The sequence below is a fragment of the Anticarsia gemmatalis genome, chromosome 20 (assembly GCF_050436995.1).
Source record: "Anticarsia gemmatalis isolate Benzon Research Colony breed Stoneville strain chromosome 20, ilAntGemm2 primary, whole genome shotgun sequence".
NCBI lineage: Eukaryota > Metazoa > Arthropoda > Insecta > Lepidoptera > Erebidae > Anticarsia > Anticarsia gemmatalis.
This window is the reverse complement of record NC_134764.1, coordinates 4,787,907-4,811,917: the sequence shown is the minus strand read 5'-3', so window position 1 is coordinate 4,811,917 and position 24,011 is coordinate 4,787,907. Positions and strand designations below refer to the sequence as shown.

Sequence of the window (24,011 nt, the reverse complement as noted above, 5' to 3'; positions counted from 1 at the left end):
CACTGGAATCTAGTACCTATTTTAGTTTTATATTGCAGAAAAGCCAAATACTGCTAGGTAAAATGCGTTCTCCTGAACGTACTTTTATATTATTTTTCCACGCATTTATAACATGAGTAGGCGTTTAATTAATTTCAAATCAACATAAAAATCTTAATTGTGATTTCCGTAAATAAAAACAACAAAACAATAATAAAACATTTATATTTTGTAACAAGAACGAAACAACATGGCCTCGCTACATAATGAACGATGAACATAATGTGATGAAGATGTGTTATGGCAATACTAACCAAATAAATAAGAGTATTATAGTATTAGTTAACTTAACTACATATTTACACAATGTACACATAGTTTAATGCTTAACAGGTACTTTTAACTGGTAGATATGGAATGCTGGTACTTTTTTCGCCGAGGAAAAGTGTATAAAATGCTTTATTATAACAATTGCATTTCAGGGTATGACTAAAGGATTTTTAAGTAGGCATAACTATAATATGCCGACAAGATTAATTAAGGCCAGTTTCAAGACTTATGTATATGGGTCGGGTAATCTATTCGGAAGATAAAGTGACGACAAATATATGAAAACAACCATCAAAATTTCACTTGATAAGTCTTAAACTTAACACCGGTTTTACTATTTTTGAATAGATACATAGCACATCAGATTGAATTTTGGCAGTGGTTCTCATACATATGATGTTACTTTATCTAGCAAATATGTTATCTAGCACTTATTCATAAGCTGTGGAATTGGCCATTAGTTTGATATGCTGCAAACAGGGCTCATTAGAATATGGAACCTTTAAAATGATTACAGCAATGTGACTGTCAGCAAGTTGCGGCAATGTGGCGTGCAGGCGCTAGCAATTTTTTGATCCGGTTGATTGCTATCTTAGCTATTCATTAGCGCGCCGCTTAACTACGACTGCTTTAGACCTATTAAAACTTCTTCAATGTACATATTAAGAGTGTCTTTAAGATGTTGAATAATTGACATGTATAACGTCTACGGTTCGTCATAATCAACGTAAAATACAAAATAACAGTATTTTAGCACCGCGGTAACTACGTATTTTCATACAATATCCAGTACAGTTTTCTTACAATAATGTGACAATTACCAAGACTTAAATTTGATTAATTGCGGTCACAGTAATCTTTGGAACTTATTATACTAAGCTTAGTTTACAATCGCTAAATAAAATTATCTGGAATATAAACGCGCGCTATATTTCGATTGACTCTATAACTAGAGCCATATAGCGCGGCTATAGGCCAAATTACTTTACTTAACGATCGTAAACTATGACTAAAATAACTTAAAACTACTGGTAACTTAAAAAGGTACACAATTGTTCATTCACTGTCATCGTTTTTTGTTCAACCAGTCCTGTTTTATTAGATCGGAGCCTTTCTCACCGATCATGATAACTGCGGCGTTCGTGTTGCCGCTCACTATAGTAGGCATTATACTAGCATCAATCACTCTCAGACCCTCGACGCCGTGGACTCTCAATCTTGGATCCACGACCGCTTCAGGGTCCCACGACGGCCCCATCTTGGCCGTCCCACTTTGATGATATATCGTCATAGAAATAGTCCTCACTTGACACTCTATGTATTCATCAGACATGAATTTAAACTGCTTGCAATTTGGCAACGGTTTCATGTACAGTCGCGATCCAAATTGCTTGAATGGGGACGCGTTTGCTACTTTCACAGCGATTTTGATCCCTTCGACGAGACGAGCCACGTCCAAAGCGTCTTCGTGATAACGCGGATTCATAGTTGGGTAATGGAATGGGTTAGAACTCTTTAGCCTGACATATCCTCGTGTATTCGGTCGAAGTAACAAAGGCATTATAGTCCAAGCATCTTTGTTAGCTATTGGCCTGTACACTGTGTCGTATATCTCATCAGTCAGACCGAGAACTTTCCTTACCACTTGACCGTTATCAGAAGCGAATGAGGCAGGAGCCATATGAAATTGGATATCAGGCCATAATCCAGAACTGTTTGCATACTTTGTATTAACAAAGGCAACACCTTCAAGTCCACCCAAGGTCGTCATAGGCCCCCTTTCGTTCACAACGTAATTCATAGTCACTGGGAACGCTTGGAACCTATTTTGGACGATCGCAACTGGTTTATCCACCAAGAAAGTTAGTCCTCCGACACCGACATGGTCCTGCAAATTTTCCCCCACAGGTAAGTCTTTCAGGACTTTTATTCCTACATCTCTAAGATGATCCTTGGGCCCTATACCCGATAACATCAACAATTGCGGACTGTTGATAGCTCCCGCTGATAGAATAACCTCCTTTCGTGCGTATACAGTTCTCTTTACGCCATGCTTCATGAATTCCACACCATAGGCTTTCATCGTCACTGGATTGATAAGTACTCTCGTTGCTTGAGAGTTCAAGGATATGTCCAAATTTTTCCTCGTCCTGACGGGTCTCAAGAACGCCTTCGCTGTGCTGCACCTAGAACCTCTTCTTATTGTTCCTTGGGCGATCATGAAGCCAGTTTGAACAGCTCCGTTGATATCTCTGTTCTCATACCCAATTTCTACTCCAGATTCTACGAAGGCTGCAACGAGAGGTGTCCTCCAAGGAGCTTCTTGAACAGTAAGGTATCCACCTCTACCGTGGTATTTGCTCTTAGCCAAGTAAGGATTTCGGTTATCCTCGGATTTAATAAAGTATTTGAGAACATCTTGGTAGCCCCAGCCGGGGTTGCCAAGTGATTCCCAATGGTCGAAGTCGTATCGATTGCCTCGTACGTAGATCATGTAGTTCAGCACGCTTGAACCGCCGAGTACCTGAAATTTTAAGCCAGAAAATGAGTATTGACGCTACAGTATTGACACGTATCGCGTCACTATCTTACTTAAATAATTCTACAGGCGCTTTAATATAATCATTTGCTCTTATAATTCGTGTAGGCGCTTTTGAAGGTAACATGTTAGTGCTAGATCTGTGTGTGCTGGTTTTGTTTTTGTTTGGTTTTAAATATATCAACGTATATTTGAAGTTCTTAGATATCAAGATTTTTGATTATTAAAACACTCTCCTACTTTTTTCTTACACTTGGAGAATTTGACTCAAATAGTTAACATAAAATAAAACTAAACAACAGACAACAATCTTCATAAAACTCATTTAAAAGATGATACCTTTCCTCTCGGCCAGCTGCACCGGTGCTTTTTGAAGCCCAGACAAGCGTAGGATGTCGGCTCTGTCTTGTACTGCCAGTCCAACTTCGTCAGCTGCAGGTACGCCGCAAGGGACGGGACATCGGTGATCTCGTTCTCATCAGGACCTGGAATCATTGTTCGAAGGACTGATTATTACAAATTCAACGACGTGATATGTGCCTAAATGTCTTCGTGAAAGAATTTAGGTTAAGACCTGTTAACTATTATATACAAATACGTACTAGACTGTAATAGTAAAGTAAATTTATGTAATTGCTTTGTTGGTACAATGATCGATTACATGTGTGTCTTAGTTACCTGTATAATTTTCATACGCATATCATTTAATTTGTTGTTATGTCAGCGTAGTTACGAGTACAAATCAGTGTCACTTACCACTTTCTATTAGAAGTACGTTCCAATGTTTGATCTCGCTGAGGCGATTTGCAACCACGGCCCCGGCAGAGCCGCCGCCCACAACGATGAAGTCATACTCTTTTTTAGGCTCCCTATCTAGTATTCTAGCTTCAGGATCATAAGAACTATAATTGTGGTATGTAAGTGCTCCTAACAGTAGCGGTATCAACCACAGTCCTGTCACACTGACGGTTTTCAAGGCAGTAGATGCTAAAAGTACGTGGACACCCATGTTTTTAGATTCTTTTCTTTATCACAGTTCAAATCTTTTGTGTGTATCACAGCATTTGAACTTATCGCTTTGGTTTCTTGGTAAGGACTAGTTTGTTTATCATCAGAGTGTGTGTTTGTGTCTGTCTGGCGGCTTGCTCGGGCGCATGCGCGGTGTGTCGAGGTGGCGCGGCAACACCATGTTATGCCGCATCACGCTCGAGCCTCAAGATTGAACCGTCGTTGGCCTCTTGGAACTGAAATTAAGAGAAAAACATAGGTTAATATAATGGTACAAGTACGCACTTACAACTCAATATACTCTTTTCTTAGATGTCTTCAAATTTATACCGGCTGATGAATTTTTGTGCCTTGGCCTTAGTGTTAAATTTACTTAGATCTTGCTAAATTACGTTACGCTTACTGTTGTTTAATTGCTTGTCTTTCGTTTTTTCAGGTACGTTGTGTCATCACGAGAAGTTCTATATAATCGTTCAAATCAGGTTGCGTGCATACATCTGTGAGTATTTTATGTTTCATTCTAGAAAGCCTATAAACTGACAAGCACTACGTTTTATAACAACCGAGTAAGAAAATATCAGCATGACGCAATATCGACTTAAACTCTAATGACGAGGGAAAGCTCAAACAATTTAATCTTATAACCATACACTCGATGAAATATTGCGCTGATAATATAACAAAACGAAAGAGAAAACATTATCGAAAGTACTTGTTGAAAGAAAGGGACGGGAGATAGCTAGGTGTCTATTTCCTTGTTGTCCGGAAGATTATGATCTAATTTCCAGACATTACTTGTTCCTGAGGCTCTCGCGGTCTCGTGAAAGGCATTAAGGTTTGTTCAGGCTAGTAACAATGGCCACTTATTCTTAACAATGATCTTTGAAAACCAAATATTCTGTGGGCTTTTACATTTCGCAAGACTTTTCTTAAGGAATCTTATCTCTCAGGGATAAGTAGAGTAGGTACTGTGATACGATTAGAATATTATGTGCCCATAGTATTAATACTCATGTGCCCATGTGCTTTAAAACCTAGTTAACCACTGAGTCTTGAGATTTTAAGTATAAAATTATACATATTTATCTCAGGAACACGTAATAAATGTTTATATTTTTACAATGTGTCGAGGCCTTACTGATAAATATCGGCTTTACAATTCCTCTACAAAGTGCGAGATAGCATCGGATTCTGTTTGTTGTATAATTAGTGAAGTTACATCCGAACTTATTACGTAGGTACGATGTAGCTTAGATACAACACCCAATTAAGATAACATCGCTTTTTTAAATTTGCTTTATTTACTTGTTAACTAGGAAATGGTCTATTTACGTACAATTTTGTTTGAAAGGTCCAAAGCTAAGCAAGCAAAGCCTATGAATTTGAAGCTTTATAAAAAGGATTTTCATCAGTGGCTTAAAAAATATTCGGAATCAAAATACGGCTTTAATATAAAGGTACACAGTTAACAATAAGAAGAAAAAAACATTGCAAAATCTTTAGATGTGTTTTTTTATTCGGAAGTAGGACATCATAATCCCACGATTAGCCGATATCCTGTCATCTTAGATGGTAAGCGAGGTACTACATAATATAATATGATGGGTAGTAAGTGGATATGTGTTACATTAATTTTACATAATAAATATAATGAGGCCTACACATTACGCGGTAATATACGCAAGTCACTTCCTATTACTGTGTTCCGTTCGATGACCCTGCGAGCTTCTACATTGATTACAGCAAAAGTAAATATATGTGCGAAGATGAATTAGGGTCACGTTATTAAAAAAAATGTTATGATTTTGGGTAGAACTCTCTTTTAGGCTCGTTATGTTGGCTTGCTTCATTCTTAATTTAGTTTTTTTTATATAGCCTGTTGCTGTGTCCCATTGCTGAGCAAAGGCATCTTCTTAAGATTTCCAGTCCCCTCGGTCGAATGTTGCGTCCGCCCAACACTTCAGGAATGTGTCCAGGACATCCCGCCATCTCATCATTAGACATTAATACATTTTTGTAATATTTTTTTTATCGTGTAGTCTTCGTCTTGCCAATATATTGCCAAATTTGTATTCCAATATCTATGCAGTTTTAGTCGATAATTCCGCATAACAACAGTTCACTTCCTATTTAGTAATCTCATTCACAAAAACTGTGTGTCAAAAAATTGAGAAACACAACACCAATTATACCAATAACTCATCATTCACCTTTGAATAACATTATAGGTTAATTATTCGGAAATGTTGATGACCTTTGCCTCGCCGGATGAAAGGCGGTCACACTCGAACATTATTATGTATTATTAGTGCAAATATACATTGGCGATGTTACGGTAATGTGCTGCGTAATGTTTCCTATGTTATGTGGCACTGTGCTGCATATGTCAGGCGCTTATGTGCTTCCATGATGTCAGCAATTTTAGCTTCAGATCTCATAATTTTGCTGTAGTAATTATATGTATTACTTTTAGGAATACACCGGCTGTTGTTGTACAATTTCATTAACATTATAAAACTGTGTAATAGTAACTTATTTGATTGATGTTTTCATTCATTCTGTTTCTTTTTTCTTGTCATTGGATTAGATTGAGAAAATATATCGAATTATTTTTTTAACATCTATACTTACTAATACTTACTAATATTATAAAGCTGAAGAGTTTGTTTGTTTGTTTGATTGTTTGTTTGTTTGTTTGTTTGTTTGTTTGAACGCGCTAATCTCAGGAACTACTGGTCCGATTTGAAAAATTCTTTCAGCGTTAGATAGCTCATTTATCGAAGAAGGTTATAGGCTATATATCATCACGCCACTAACAAAAGGAGCAGAGTACCAGTGAAAAATGTTACAAAAACGGGGAAAATTTGACCCATTCTCTCTTATGTGACGCAAGCGAAGTTGCGCGGGTCAGCTAGTCATTTATACGCAAGGTGTCTTTTTCCTCGGGTTTAAGAATACCAGTCTTCAGTAATAAATATATGTCTAATTGTCTATGTATACGAGAATATTTAAAGTGAGTCCTAAATTAACATTCTTCCCACCTATCAGATAGTATGTTAAGCTGTCAAAAGATAAAGTGCAGTGCTCACTGTCTAACTATGCGGAGTATTACCGAACTAAGTGATTACTTATTAATTGTAACAGCTAGTTGTTGATGTTTATCGCCGCTCGTTAATGAGTTTTATGGTTATTGCTCGCGCTCTTACAGGATATTAGAGCTTGGCGGAAGGAAATCTCGGAACATTGTCGAGTTTCCGCCATAGTTTGCTATGTTGATGTTGTATTATTTCAGAAATGGTACTCTTATCTCGTTCGTAAGTATCTTTGTAGGAAATCGAGAATTAAAAGTAGGTTTTAGTTCTTTGTATGTTTATAGAAATGATAGTTCTTGTATATAGCAGATGGCTATCTTTGGTAATTGTGAAAACGGAATTTGTGAATGTACTCAAACTTGTCTATACTCCGTCTATGCTAAACATCTTTTAAAAAGAACACGATGATAGAATTTTTTTTCAGCTTGAATACTTGCTGAAAACACAAGTATTACAAGTATTTTAACTTAATTTGTACATTTATTAATTGGTTGATTGGTAAGCTTGTTCGTTTATAAATAGATCGCGTGTAAGTTGGGCAGTGTGAGGTTGTAGCCGGCTTCGACTCGGAACAATGCTGACATTAGGCACGCTTGTACGAAGTTATCAGAGCGTGGTGTGTTTTGGCTATTCTTGCCTCCAAACAATAATTATGTCATGTAATACTATATAAAATATCGTCTATAATATGTTTACTCACGATGTTTCTTTCTTTATTCATTTTCTTGTAGTACAAGCTTGTTTCAGGCTCTCGTATAGGTATAGCTCTTGAATATGATATTCTGGCACTACTATGTAAAACTTTGATATTCCGTTAATCGAAGCGAGGATTTAGGGATTTCAAATTTGTTTTCATAATATTTAGAAACTTTTGTAAGAAATTATGTCTGTAAAACCGAAATTATGTTACTAAAGGTCCAAATTCCATAGACCCCGTGGATTCATATTTCCTTCGTAAATTACCGATTTACTTTATAATATAACTTACATAACTATATTTATTTTCATCATAATTCAAATTGATGACAATATTATCTAGTGCGCTAGTAAAAACGGTGAACAAAAACTAGTCACTCGGAATGTAAAGTAGGATGTTTTGTTACTAAATAAAAAGCAGTTTACACAACGTTTTGTCGGTCGTTGAGAATAGCGTGGACTAATAAAGAGCACAGGCGTCTTTCTCAATATCTCAAATGCTTCCGTTTTAGAATAAAGACGTAATGTTTGTACTCGTTTAGCTCTACAAATTAAGTAGATTTGAATAGATGTAGACTAAATTACGACATGACATGTAAAATGAGGGATTGACACACTTTTTTGTTATTAAAAAAAACATCGCAAATTTTGCTTCCTTTTGCTTGATACAATTTTAATTATGCATTTTTGTTAAGCGGCTTAGAGTTGAAACACTGCTGCTACACTCATTTGTACATATTGTATTATGCAAATGTGATTCTTATATTTACTTAACCATTAAAAAGAAGTTTTTTAGCATGTCTTATTATGAGGAACTGAATTTGCGTAGATATATTGATAAAGATAAAGTTAGCGCATAATGTTAGATATTTTACAGAAATATAAAGTTAATTAATGTGCTGTATATTATTTATATAACATACCTAATTATTTAACTAAATATTTATATCGTGAAGGATGGTTGATTCTGAATAATTTTAGCGGAGTTACTTAGGTTACGCTAATGAGAATTTATGTGCATCATAAAAAATAAATATTTATTATTATGAAAGGTAAATATGAAAGTTGATAATGGTAAAATTATTATTTATATTACCGTAAATATTTCTTAATTACCAAAAATCTTAATATTACATAATAGATTTTCTATTGTTTATTTAATCTACGGAAACTATTTCACAAAACCAGAATAGTGCGTTTTGCCTTTTGCGAAGAATTTAGAAACTTAATTTGCGCGAACTGATGCTTATACCTTACCAATATCATTGGATATTACAAATCATAAATACACTGTTAAGTAAAAGAGCGGTTTAAACCGGTTTTAAAACAGGAGATATTTCTCAGTGTGCAGTTAAAATTGCGATAGGTATTCTTTGCACATAACTAAAGCTTTTTGTTAGATCTCATTACGCCAATATAAATAAATATTAGACAACAATTACGCAACAAAAAGCCTTCCGATTATTTAAATAGCTTTATTAACGTTAATTATTTGGTACATATCTTATAAAGGAACGATTGATCGAAAGCGGAACAAACCTCAATCGATTCCTTCAATCAGGTGTTAAGCGTGACAGGTCGGAATCGACGCTAATCTTTACGATTTCAAAGATTCACTGTTGATTGAATGATAAAGGTGAGTATAGACTACAGCATTTACTTGTAACAGAACAACGAGCCACTTCATGATACTAATGTATGTATTAGGTCGGGGAAAAAGTCTTTTCGCATTATAGTATGTATGAACTTATAATAAAATTTCTTTGGCTTCAAGAATCGCAAATGAGTACACGGTTCATTATGTTTCTTTCAGTGAGCTCGTGAGGTACCCAAATATCGAGCTTTTTTGTGTAGAGAAAAAAAAATATAACAAGTTCATATCTATACTAATATTATAAAGCTGAAGAGTTTGTTTGTTTGTTTGTTTGATTGTTTGTTTGTTTGTTTGTTTGTTTGAACGCGCTAATCTCAGGAACTACTGGTCCGATTTGAAAAATTCTTTCAGTGTTAGATAGTCCATTTATCGGGGAAGGCTATAGGCTATATTTCATCACGCTACGACCAATAGAAGCGGAGAAGCAACGAAAAATGTTACAAAAACGGGGAATTTTTGACCCGTTCTCTCTTATGTGACGCAAGCGAAGTTGCGCGGGTCAGCTAGTATACTATAATGCGAAAATACTTTTTCCCCGACCTAATATGTATCATCCAGAAAGATGCACGCGGTTCGTAATATAACGCCGAACATTCGCAGGACCGTTACATTACATGGAAATGCTTTGGAAACTGAACTTTTGCCTATGTTGTACATAGCAATGCTCCAGAAAATGTTGTAGTCTATACTCACCTTAAGGTTATCGAACCGAGCGTTGTAAACGATGTGCCCCGTGAATACCGCGATGAGATCATTTGAACTTACTGACATAACAAGTGACTGTTGGATAACTTGTGATCATCAATCAATTACGCACTTTACGCTCTGATAGACTTCTGTCTTACTTACTATTGTGTATGATTTGTTCACTTTGTTTAATGCACCTTACATTGAAATCGGTCTTGAGCTTTTTTCAGAAACACCTGTCCTATTAGATGCAGGTATTTTTCAGTACTTGATAACATGATATGAGTATGTTGTTCCGTTCGGTATTGGTCTGGTAATATTTGTTGGCCAAAAATTAGTCTAATCTTGTCTTGTCTATTGTTTAATGTACAGATATTTTGTCTTTAACTGTCAGTTACGCTAGCTTACATATATCTTGCCTTTAACTGCTAGTTACGCTAGTTTAAACTAATCTATGATTCCATTGATAGAACTCTAGACTGAAAACTACAATTGTTTTCAATCGAGAACTTCTTCTTTTTGATTTAATTAATGTGTTTGGTTTTTATTACTTTTGTGAACCATCTGTATAACAATGTAGAATTTTTATTACTCAATGTTACTACAGTCCAGTGAATAGCATTTCTGTAACGTTATTACTTTTAAAGTCGGCGTTGCGTTGCGACAACGACTGACATTTAAACACAAAAGAATAATCTTAATTGTTTAATACAGAGATGATGACATCTTATAAAGCCTTCGCCTTTATGTGCCTATGTAATAACATTATGTGTATTATTTAGGACACCGTATAATAACGTAACGCAGATATCTTCCTGTTTCATTTTCTAGGTAGTGTTAAAGTTCAAGCTAACTAAAGGGCATTGACGTAACCACATGACTGCTATCCATTGACAATAAATTAGACTAGCTTAGTACTGACAAAACGACTACCTATTCGTCTCTGAACTGGCTATGCAAAAGGATTATCAACAAAACATTGTACTTTTCAACTAATCTGTTCTTATCAGAAAAACATCTAAATCAAAGGGCTCTCTATGTGCCTAAATCTATATTTCTATCATAAATTTTATTTTTTGTAAGGACTTCCTCAAATCAAAGCTATCACCACCCCAATCTCACAGTAAACAACAGTTATATAATAAAACCTGTTGTCGGCCGGTGGCAATGGGTGAAGGCCGTTTCTCGAACTTTCCGTGCTCATTAGGGAGCCTACACATAAGAGACTGACACCGTTTACATCTATGCCACATAAGACCTGTTTGGTTACGATTTTTTCTTACGAATGTATTCGCTGGTTTAAAGTGGCCCTTTGATGATACTGGACTTTGAATTAGACACTTTGCATATGTCCCTTTACACAGAGAAAGTAACTTTTGTATCAGTTACATCAACTTACGCATGTACACATTTATTGCCCTTCGATATTTCCACACAAGTAATGAAGATAATTTCAGTCAGTTTTTATTCGTATGCGTATTGCTCAATAGTGGATGTAATTGTCAAATTGCAGGATGCACAAGAAAATAACTTGAAATTGTATTAAAAGCCTTGATCTAATTTTCTTGGCAGTAATTGGCTTGGGTAAACCTAAAAGTTTGTTTGGGACTGATTACTTGGCTACTGTATACAGATAATTGGTGGAAAATTGCGGGTCCGTTTATAGTTGGTAATAAAGTTGATTGGGCATAATGGTTACTGCTTATTAGCAGAGTACATCTGCATACAATGACATGAGCTCTATACAATTTCAAAATCGCTACATGTTTTAACATAAAGTCACTTCACAGGGTCTGTTTGTGGTAAACTCAAAACTACTGAATCGATTTTCATACGGTTTTTATCAGTAGATAGTGGTTCTCAGGGAAGGTTCTCGTGTAACATCGGTGTAACTGAAGCTGCGGTGGGCCGCTAGTTTTAGTATAAAAAAGTGACATGATTGTGTCTTATCAAGACGAGAATATATTCCTGTTATATAATATAAATAATTCGGAAGGTGAGCTATGCAATAACCCGATTAAGTTAAGTAGCACATTGGGTGAAGGCCGAACCGAAATTACTTTCACTATTGCACGAATGTCGCACAACAACCGGTGCGCGTGCGCCTCCATGCTAACGAGCGGACACTATGAAACACACGTCTTGCGGTTACAACTATCGTCTAAATGTCAACGCGCCTATTAACACTTTTGTTTTAAAACAAGACAATTGTCATCAATTGTGTTTTTTTTTTGTGGCCAGTGCTTGCCGTTTTCTGTCTTGCTTAGTATGATAGGATAAAGATTATGACAGGTTTCGTCTAATGGGATATTTTTGGGAATATCTGCGACGAATGTGCGTAGTACTCGTAATCGGCAGTCTTGTATGACTAGATGTATGGATGTGAATAAAGCAAAGGAAGTTTTAATACATTTATTGAGGGCATGCAAAGTTCTTGGCCAGCGTGGTGGACTCAAGGCCTAACCCCTCCCCCTCGTTTGGGAGGAGATCCTTGCCCTGCAGTGGGACAGTAATGGGTTAAGAAAAAAAAAAGTTTGTTAGAATCGTACAAGTGGTCTCTGCCTATGCGAAAAAGGCGTGATTTTATGTATGTAATGTATGAATGTGCTATATTGTGACAGTTTGTACTATCGCGTGTTGATGGTTAGTCATTAAGTTTCGGCCTGGTTTATGATGACAGTTCCAATCATTTGTGATGAAGCGAGGTGTCAAGGTAATACGGAGATCTGAAGGTCATATTAATGTTGAGCCGTTAAAGAGTGTATGCAATTTACCGCTAATGTAGGCTGTTGAGACACACGTTCAAGGTTGAATGCTAATGCAACGTTTACAACACGATGTATGAATGCCTAGTCCATATTAAAGGATAGACATTAACTATTCAAAAATACGCGGCCAGATAGTTATTTTTTGATAATAAAATATTAAGATCTGGAGTTGACAGATATAAAAACGTGTGTTTATGTGTTTAAACGTAGATTGATACAAATTCGTTATCTAAACAACTAGAACACATTAAAATAAAATAAAATCCATTACACCGGCAGGCAACATCTCTTTTCGAGAGAAGGATTGATCAGGCCACACCTGGTCAAACACATTTTAGGGATTAATTTCTTCAAGTCAATAATTTCTTCAATTTGGTCAGAAAAAACAATAGAACAGCAATTAATGAAACATGATACTGCTACTATGTGATCATCAATTTCATTTCAACGCTTAATGTCATCGCGATTGTACCTGTGTCTATAATTTGACATTTCAAAGTGCCATTACTTACTATCTTACAATGTTGTACCGTCGTATTGAATAAATTATAAAATGCGCCTCTTACTGTTCCGGATTTTAATATTCTTATGTAAGTGGTGTTGTTCTTTATCGATGTACGACAAAATAAAATACTTGTAGATCAAATTGATTAGGTGATGTAAAAATGTGTAACAGCTTTTAGTGGAGTTAGGACGGTAAAGCAATGTAGACAATATTAACACTTGCAATTGCGTCTCTTTTCACTACGCAAAGATCGCCATTTGCTATGGTTTCTACACGTTTTTTTTGGCTTTATGTAGACCCATATATTGTTTTGTTATTATACCCAATAGGTTTATAGTCATCTCCTTAATACTTTGATCTGTGTTTACACTTTTCTTTTATTATTTTCCCCTCGTCAATCTAATTCATTTAAGTTTTACCTCGAATTGCCACTTCTATTTATTTCCTCATCTGGATCGGTTAGTGCAACGAGTGGAATATTGCCAATGTTTTTAATACATTTTCTGTCACTCGATCGCTTAAATAAGTTATTGGACACTTTAACCAAACTGAAACTGAACCTGAACAAACGTAAAACTGGCCCTAAGGATCTTTATTGTAAGTACTCTACATTTCTTCTAGACAAATCCTTACTCTATTTAATGTAAAACGAGTTCATTAGTAGCCTAGTGACGTAATGTGCGTGTATTTCGCGCGCAGTATAGCACGCTAACTTCATACACTTAGCCACGTGTTCAACAACTTACATTATTTACTGCATTCTTTTAACGCCTAACTTTATTACTTTTGTTGTTAACACGTTTTTATTAGGTCGATATTAACTCACTAACTAACTATTCAAGTTTGATCTGACCTACTAAGACTTGACATACAAAAAAGTGTATTATTTTATGATCGTCAAAACTGACATTATCGCGAATGATACATGAGGCGATTATAATTTTTGGTTACAATTCTATACTTTACCATTATATCTATGTACTTTATAATTTCAGGTATATACTTTTCTCTGTTATTAAAAAACGACTGCTCAATTTAATGCTTAATGGTCTTTTTATTATTATATTCTTAAAATATTTTTTGCCATTATCATTTTAAGTATACAAATTATATTTAAATGAAGCATTTCTTACTCTTGCCATAATTTTTTTTTTTTTTTTTAATATTTAATTTTCTTTTGCATAAACGTAACAAACTATGGAACGGTTTACTTTTGTGTTAGCTTAGTAAATAAAATGTGTCATTTACAGCAATACAATGACTTGACGAAAAAAATACGTTCGTGTTAATAAATACTACTAAACAAATATTGAGCTGTTACGTTAGCGGCATATTTCAGATATTTTCACGATCAATTTACGCCTGTGTAATAAAATACAATTTACATAGGCCGCTGTTACAACATTAAACGTCTTTGTGGTCAACTGCTTTTTGTTTCACCGAAAAACTAGCCACGCGGTTTTAGTTTTATTGAAATTGTATTTATTTAGACGAATTCATTCAATAATATTTATTGGTTTCGTCGGTTATTAGATACGAGACTTAAGAATATTTTTATAAATAAATTTAACACATTAATGTCCTAATGTTGAGAAAGGGTTTTCTCCCGGAATGAGGGAGTGGTTAGACTTTGAGTCCACCACGCTGGCCAAGTGCTGGTTGGGGACTTTGCATACTTTCAAGTACTGTTTTAAGAAACTCTCAGGCATATAAGATTGCTTCACGATGTTTTCTCTCACCGTTGGAATAAGTGATAATAATTTCTAATAAACACAATAATTTCTTAAAGCCATTGGTGTCTTGCATCGGGTACAAATTCTTAACTTCTTGCGTGGAAGACGCAACTTAAAACATTCGGTTATCGCTACTCTTTATAAATTTGTATAAAAAAACCTGAATTTTATTGGATCGTAATCATATCCGAAATTTAAATGATTGGCTTAATCATATGCAACGAGAATGACATAATCGAAAAGCATCATCACTTGTCTGTGGTCAATGCAGTCACTGCACTGTTGCAACTCGTTACATAAGAACCGAGAGCCGTTGTCTATGGTGTCGCAATGCTGGCCGCCTTGCAAGGATTCGCGGTCGTCAAGCGTTCCATATTCGAATTGATCGAAGTACTACGGTCACGAACGCCATTTGCCATTAGCCTTACTAGATGTTTTATTAATTATTTTATATTGTATATGTACATATGTATATGAGTATTAAAGTGACTAAACGATGGCTGTGGTTTTGTAATTAACTATGGTGTGTTTTGTCCATTAACGTAATTGAATGTAAATACCACATGTCGACCATGTCGTGTATAGTTCGACGTTGTTCTTTAGTTACTTACGCGTACATAGAAGGTGCATTTCAGACCCACAAGGGGCCTTAGATTTCTGTTTTAAAAACGTAACGCTAATTTTTAATGTGCTAAATATTTAAAAAATATAAAACGCTTTTAATAATGTTATATTGTAGTTACTAAGACTATGGTTAACCAAAAGCTCTATCTGCATGAAGTCATTATGTCTAAAAATTTCTATATTTCAAATTAGTTCAGCTTTCATCTATTTTAAATATATTTTCTCCCATTCGTTTCAAATACATTTGTTTACATAGTTGTATGGCTGATAACGTACAGTAACGCTCATTACATCGTCGGCATTACTCGCTACTTACGTCACTTCTTCCAGCCATTGGACTCACTTTCCACGGGTATTTTGAGGACGCCGTCTGCGACCGGTTGTCATGGCAACGATTTTGTTAGGTCAAGACTTTACGTTTTTACGTTCCGTTACGTTTTGATGCTATTTATAGTATGAAGTTATGTAAGGATTGGTGTTTTTTATGCTACTAGTATTACACTGTAATATGAGCGGGCAAGGCATTTGTAGTTATTATGAAAAATTATGATGGTTGCGATAAATAAATAAAATTTAATGTAACGTTTAAAAGCGTATTAAAGCAAGCTTGTTGTTTTAATTTGGATTAAGTTAAAAAAAAGTCTTTTGAAGAGATCTTTATTCATGTTATTGGTATTTTTTTCTATTATTGTGTTGCGATCACGATTAACGAAATCAAATTAGACTTTATTATACTTACTTAAACTTGGCGTTGTACTTACGACATTTTGGTTTGGTATAATTGCAATAAAATCACCTGTCTATCGATTTTACCTTATATTATATTCCATACAAAACACACAAGCATACGCACAGTCACTTAAACAACTCAGCACTAAGTGATTTAGCTAGTTCGCGGATGCCTGTGCAGACCATTATTTACATTGTTTTTTCTTCCGCACCACGCGTCTAACAACGGTTTCATATCCTATCGTTGCGTCATAACGTTTCCTTCAAACATATGTACAATACCGTTATATACGAAACTAGCCGGCAAACGTTTTTTGGCCATATGAATTTAAAAAAATAGTGTTTCTAAGGGGCATGAAAAATAGAGGTTGGCCGATCCTCAGACCAACTTAATATGCTCAGAAATTTCATGAGAATCGGTCAAGCCGTTTCGGAGGAGTAGTTTCACGATGGGAAAGTATCGGATAGCTGAAAGATAAATGACAGTAAATGAATGAAAACAGCTGTTTAATTCTATCTGATAAGCTAAGCGATACTTTTAAATGGCTTTATAGTCTTTCTTTAGAATTAAAATGGCCGCTATAAATGTATTTCATTGTGTTATGGCTTCTAAAATAGCGCACTTAATTAAGAAAAGCGGTGATGTTAGCATATTTAATGGAGTCTTTATTTATAATATGACTTAAAATTTCCGTAAATTGTATATGGTTATTTGAAATGACGGTAACATCATTTGAATAAGAACATATTACGTTAATTAATAGCTTTATAGTGTACTCGTATGTGAAGTCTATAAAGCCGTTTAGAAACTTAACTTGATTATGTATCTCAACACTAAAATTTTAACTGTTTACTTGTGTTTTTATTAATCGAATAATAATAGCAATTGTGGCATTATAATAATACAAATCATTAAAATATTTAGCAATTCGATCTGTCAAGTTTAATTGATAACAAGACATTTCGATAAACGATACTACAGTAGGTTTTAATATTAAAGAAGTTTGATTATTTTTTCTTTGGAATAGAATTTTAATGAATACAAAAAACAACAATTTTAATCTTCAGTAACAACAAGACAATCGTGAGAATAAATCAAGTATACGGAACTGATAGTCGATTGTTTTGATAACAAACAATCTAACTATTGTTAGTCGATTTAATATTCTTTCACTCTTTCAATTTAAATCACTGTCTTATTTTTGAAACAAATAGCTTAATTCGTTTTCTATCTAGATCAGACTATTAGTTAAATCAGTTCTTTATGAAATGTCAAAAACGCATTGTTGTACGACGTCTTATCGTATTTTCATTGGAATCAAATCAGTGCTTAATATAACGTGTCAGTCTGTAACCATTTTAATTTCAATATTATTAACGAAAAACATACTATAGCGTGAGTTGTTTGGATGAACCTTTTACGAGTACAAGTTTAATAAATTTTTGTTAATGCTGTCAACTTAACCCTATTGTTCTGCCTTAAAATTTTATTAGACTCGTTACTGGAAAATAATTAAACTTAAATAGTAGCATGTTTTATGATATTTTCATACATAAAGTAAGTAAAAGTGCTAGTACACTTATTTTTGCTCGTGGCTATACACGTCACAAAAATATTTGCCACATAATAGTTGATTGGCAATATAAATGATTTCTACGATAAGGCTTTTGTTAGGATACAATTAGATAATTACGGCTGCAATTCTTTCATGACTGCAATGTCATGTAATACTGAGAACACCCGCCTCTTTCACTGTCACAGTTAGTTTTTATTCTTAGAATGAAATATGTTTCGATTAATGGACTATTATTTATTTCAACAATTTCAGCAATCAAATTTAAGTTTTTAATTAATCTAATTACATTCATACGTGCATAAAATCACGCATTTTTCATATAGGGGTAGGCATAGGCCAGAGATTCGATTCCATCTATCATATTTCAGTGAATTAAAAAACTTTAAAGTAACTTTCTTCTTCGATTATAAATGTAGGTAAACTTGTCTTTTGCCTCTCAAGCGAAGTAACACGATGAAATAAACATATTCTAAATGGTACAAGACCAATAGGGCCCAGTAATTGAACTACGAAAATAAAAGAATATAAATATATGATAGTCAATCGAATGGCGCTCACTTTAGTACAAATTGTACACTCAACATCAAATATACTTTGCTAATATCTCTTATGCTAATAGAAAATTAAAATTGCTGCAAAAAATGCTTGGTTACTCTTTTTAAGATTAATATTTATTGATATTTTATTAATATTTTATGTGACGGTATCTGAATTACGAACAACTTTTTTTTATTCTTTACAGTGTCAATAAGAGATCTGTATAGTTATTATTATTCGTCTAGATAGTTCTTTCTGTTAGTGAGTGTACAAGAGCATATAGTGCAGTGGACAGGGCACTTCAGTTACGTAACTCACAGAGCGTGCACACTTCCCTCGCCTATTATACGTTATGTCATGTTTGTCATTTGTCCCCCCCCCTCCCCCGCCACCCACCACCGGTATTGTTGTGGGAACAAACAAACAATCATACAAACACCTCGTTGTTAGTACAACAATCAATGTAAGTATTGTTACGTGAGGTCAATTTGATATTTGGACCAGAAATTATATTTCAGGTGTAAATGGATCGTGACAAAATAATTGTACGGACTACTAATAAAAATTGACATGTTACACTAACGTCTAATCAAACTACTAAGCGTGTAATAACTGAAACTATCAGTTAATAAATCTTGGTTATCTTTGGATAACCTGCTATGTAAAATATTTGTGTTAATCGCGTTATATAAAATTAATAACCAATTTGAAATGTTTGAGGGTAAGTTAATTAGTTTGCTTACATGATTTTGATTGCCTATCACAAAATAAAATATTAAATGTGGTGAAGGAACTAGCCTTAAATGTCGAAGGCACGATATTTCAATCGACTATGTTCACGAACTTGTTACCGTGTAAAAGACATCAACGCGTTCGGCTTACATTCATAAACCCATATTTCGCAAACAATTTAAACTTCTAAAAACAAATTATATAACTTGTGATAATGATATTCAATAAATTTAGTAAAAATATAATTGCGTGGGCTCTTCCTTATTAAGATTCCTAAATAATTGTATTACGTGTGCGGTTAACAGTGCATGAATGTCGGTGCTATCATTTGAACTTATTTATTACTGCCCTTTCGCATTTCCGCCCTTTCGACATTTCTCTCACTATAATTATTATAATACCTCTTAATTTTTACTCGGAAACGCGGTACATTTCCGTGATCTCAGGAAATATATTTTACAAATCATATATTGCCTTGGTAATCAAATGTTTAATCAAATACATTTTTGTTATCTACTCGACATTACATATTCATTTATATGTCGCATTCAGGCAAAAACATAACCTCACCTGAGGTATATTAATTTACTTTTTCAAATCTGGAGCCGCCAGCTCGCAAGTCTACATAAAATTACTCTAAAACATATTGACAAAATGTAACAAATTACAGTCAAACAAGTTCGAACAAGATTTTAATGTATTTTATTACGAGTTACAAAGTTTATTGGCGCCGATTATGGCAAGTAACGCAAGCAAGACGTTATGTACTGTGATGCAATGGATTTGTATCTGTTTTGCATAATCGTGCGGCCGCGCGCCGACCGTCGCGGGGTCGCCGGCGCCGCGCCACGAGCCAAGCGTTGTGAGCTTTTTGCTGGAGGCTAGTATCGGAAACGCATTTTTTTTGTGTTTGTGTGTCACCCTAGTAGACCTTTTTCTGTGTTAATGTTGGGTAAGGTAGGCCTGAGGCCTTCTGGTATAAAGGTATCGTAAGCCTTCATTTTGTCCGATTTATATGGATATTGCGTACGTTAAATCTAGGTTTTAATCCAGGGGTAGAAATTTTGCTTTGTAATCTTTGTAATCTTAATATTAGAAAGATGTATTTTATTCAAATCGATAGGTTAGATAGTCGTGAGATGAGCTTAGTCGTTGAAACTATTCATTTTAATTTATGTGTTTATCGTATTTAGACTTTAAAGCAACCATATATTTAGTCCTTGAAAATAATTATTGAAAGTAAAGTGGAAATAAAATTAGCCGGTGCCCTTTAATAATAGTAAAAGTACAATCACTTTGAACTGAAATAATTATAACCCTCTCACAAACACGTCAGTTTACAATCACTAGATTTTTTAAAATCGTTTTATACTTAGTACTTCCTGAATCCAAAAATATTCTCAGTAGAATGTTTACAAGTTTATAGTTGTTAAAAATGTATACAAAGTTCTGATTTACATGGGTGTCTCATACTATGTTTTTCGTCGAAAAGGACAAGAAATGAGTTGAGTCTAAAAGATATTCTATTTAGGCCCAAACGTTCTATGATTTATATACTTTTAGACTTTGGCCGATTGTGGTTAGAAATTACGACTTTTATAGGCAAGATGTTACAAAGTAAATACAATAATGTCCTAACACTTTACATGTATGTGTCATACATCTGACAAAGTTGCAGTTAATGTCCTTCAACTCTACAATCGTCCATTTCAGACACTTAGAGACTGCGGTTAGATCGCAATATCTAACCAAATTCTATTACCCAATATTATTTGTTTATTTTATTCATTTCTCGGCCTTGGCACACATCAATATCGTTACTATTATGACACACTATTGGTTTGCGTATAACATTATAATTAATTGTGCAATGCCATGGTCCACGGTTCACGATAATCTTGTAAGATAACATTTAATTTGATTAAGCCGTGAGGAGAGAATAACTGTTATGTAAAAGCTTCTGTTATTGTTTGTTAGTATGAGAGTTTGAATATTGTGAAAATTGATTACGAACTTTATTTTTTGAAGATATTATTTCGACAACGAATTATTTTGAATGTGCAACGAAAAGGATAAAATCTGATAGTAATAAAAAATAATAAAAATATTACTATGATAAAATTGTGCCTAAAATCTTAAGTATAATCATTTTAAATGACTTAGTTTCGTCCCGAAAAGGATCAGTTCTAATAGTGAAGAAAAATAATAAACATATTGCTATAATAAAATCGTCCAAATAATCTTAATTTACGTTCTAGAGCGTCCTAAATGGCATTGAAGTCAAAACAAGGTTGTGAACGAGACACAATTTCACAACCACATTTACGGAACCTACCTCCAAAAATTCCGAACATCGCGCAATATAACATTATATCACTGTTCTAAATAACACACGTGGGTCACTCACCTTCATCTCTGACAGTGTTCATCCAAAACTAGCGACTTTTGTTCTACACTAGCACGGGGTGCACCATCCAAGTGCTCACTACACTATGATGGTCTCTGCTGGTCTGTCCCTCTGTGGGTGGAGTCAGCGACTGATGAGCGCAGCTCGAAAGTCATACGTCATAATATTATGAGTATTGTGAACAGTTCTCACGCACTGTCGATGCACTTTAACCTTGATGTTTACGAATCTATAATTAGAAAAAGTGATATCAAATACATTGTTTATTACTACCTGATTTTGTTGTTATGTTTACATGTGTTAAGATTACGATTATTATGTTAAGTGCCCAATGAGATATTAAATAAGTCTGAATGACTCACAAGTATATGCTTCTGAATTTGAGAAATATCAATTTTGTGTTGGAAATGAGTGATATTTCACTGCAGAATCTGATATAGTTTAAGGGAGATCTTTGAGAATAGTATTGCTTTGATTGAGTCGTCTTTTAACTGAGCTCACCAATTGATATTGATTGAACAAACGTATTGTTACAACGTTAAGTTGGTCTTTTTAGTGCTGATAGTATCAAATGTGTCAACAAGCATCACAACTTTATATTGCTATTCTTTTTCATTAACGACAAGAATTTGCGACACTGCACCCAATGTATTGAATAGATGAGATTTGATTGAGTCATGAAAAACTAATTTTGAACCGTTCAACACTCACTAAATAGGTACCCACATTCTTTTCATTGAATAACAAAACAAATTAAACAAGTTTAATAAATTAAACCAATATAGGTTAGGCTTGTCACTGTGTCATAAATTTTGAGTAAATGCATTGCACTTGCGTCAGTCAAAATTATACATTTAACGGTTATATAAGATAGCTAATTGTAGTGAATGATTAGCCGGCATTATTCATAGTATTCGAAGAGAAGCAATTATCGTTGTTTTTGACGTAATAGGTTAACGATCGACGCGCTGTGACAGGTCACGCTAAACTTACATTAGATGCACTCTGTATTTATGATGAGTGGAAACATCGCTGAGGTCTATACCCTCTTAAACTCTATTGATGTAAAAGATAAGAATAATTTTGGCACGAAAATTGACGTTTTTGTGAGAAAGTGGTTCCCAAACTGTCATTAAGATTAAACTTTAAAGATGACTGGAATCTCAATGATGTTGATGATTGAGTTGAGATGAGTCTGATTATTAAGTTATATTTAAGCACTAAAATCAGAATATTATTATAAAGATAGCCCCACCGAAAATTTACTGAAGTCAAAATGATTTGTATGAACCGAACGTTGCCGAAAAGATTCTTTGAAAAACATTGAGAAATCAGTTTAAATTGTTAGCGTGAATAATTCGCCGATATTGGAAGGAAGCGGTTTGTTCACTAATAATGCGTAATACGTTGCAATGAAACTTGTAATTGGCACATTTATTGCAAAATAATGGATGTGGGATATAATGCGTGAAGGCGCTGAGAACTTTTATGTAAACTTAAAGAGTTATTATTACTTATTATTGATACTGTGGTTAATATTACTTCAGTACTAGCAGCATATAAACAAAAATAAAAAGTACACATTACCAATTTCAGATCTTACATGTTTAAAATATTATGATGACATTATTATCTAAGATTTGATCAACTGATAGCTCATTGTTAATGTCCTATTGTTCGGTATCATCACGCGTATCCCCAACAGGCGTGCGGCAAAAACTTCAGTATCATGAATATTACATGACCTATCACAACGCACGCAATATTACGTCAAAAGCCCAAGGGTGCAGGAGAGTTACGTAATAATCGACAAGATTAACTAGTTCTATTACGTTAAGTTAGATAAGGCTGTATTACACCACGCTACAGGTACAAACAGTTAACGATATAATCACTGAACTCAGTCACAAGAGACACAAGTTCAAAAAAGTTTCAGGCAGTTACATTTTTGAGCACACTTTTATAGAAGGTTGTAATAAAAAATAAAAGAGTGAACTGACGTATTAAATAGGTAGTGTTCCGGTTGGTTCGCGACAGGTGCGCGACGCGGCTCCGCGTGGTGGACTGGCGGTGCGCGTGCGCCGGTGGCCGCGCGCCCCACGCCACGCTGCGCCCGCGCCGCCCCAGCCTCGCGGCTTACACAAAATTCGTAATGTGTGTTACGAGGTAACTTATGTGGAGTTGTGGGTCGACGGGGTATGTTTTCGTTATGGTTTGTTTGGTGAAACTCGACAGACAATTCGCCGTGATTACGTGCGCTAATGAGTGTTATGCTCTGACATTGACGGCCGGATTGATTGGGTCGCACCTGTCTTAATCGATCTCTGTGTAACTCATTATGAGAATGCTGTAATTGTAATTGTTACGATTGCGAAGCTTTTAAGTGCGTCGGAGCAGACTAAACTGGATTTACT

General features: G+C 34.7%; 2 protein-coding genes across 3 annotated transcripts in view; one reads left to right on the top strand and one right to left on the bottom strand.

Moving 5' to 3' along the window:
• Flo2 (flotillin-2) overlaps positions 1 to 24,011 on the top strand; it is a 268,758-nt gene that overhangs the window by 71,784 nt on the left and 172,963 nt on the right. The window lies entirely within an intron of this gene.
• On the bottom strand, positions 188 to 23,751 carry LOC142981631 (glucose dehydrogenase [FAD, quinone]). 2 transcript variants are annotated; one of them, XM_076127666.1, is made up of 5 exons: positions 23,598 to 23,751; positions 21,598 to 21,826; positions 3,605 to 4,092; positions 3,188 to 3,333; positions 188 to 2,833 (listed from the first exon to the last, which is right to left on the bottom strand). In XM_076127666.1, exons 3-5 carry the CDS (start codon positions 3,855 to 3,857, stop codon positions 1,376 to 1,378), a joined length of 1,857 nt encoding a protein of 618 aa, XP_075983781.1. In that variant the 5' UTR covers positions 3,858 to 4,092; positions 21,598 to 21,826; positions 23,598 to 23,751; the 3' UTR covers positions 188 to 1,375. The 2 variants fall into 2 exon arrangements, with proteins under 2 accessions (XP_075983781.1, XP_075983782.1); XM_076127667.1 differs by lacking the exon at positions 23,598 to 23,751 and adding an exon at positions 23,430 to 23,543.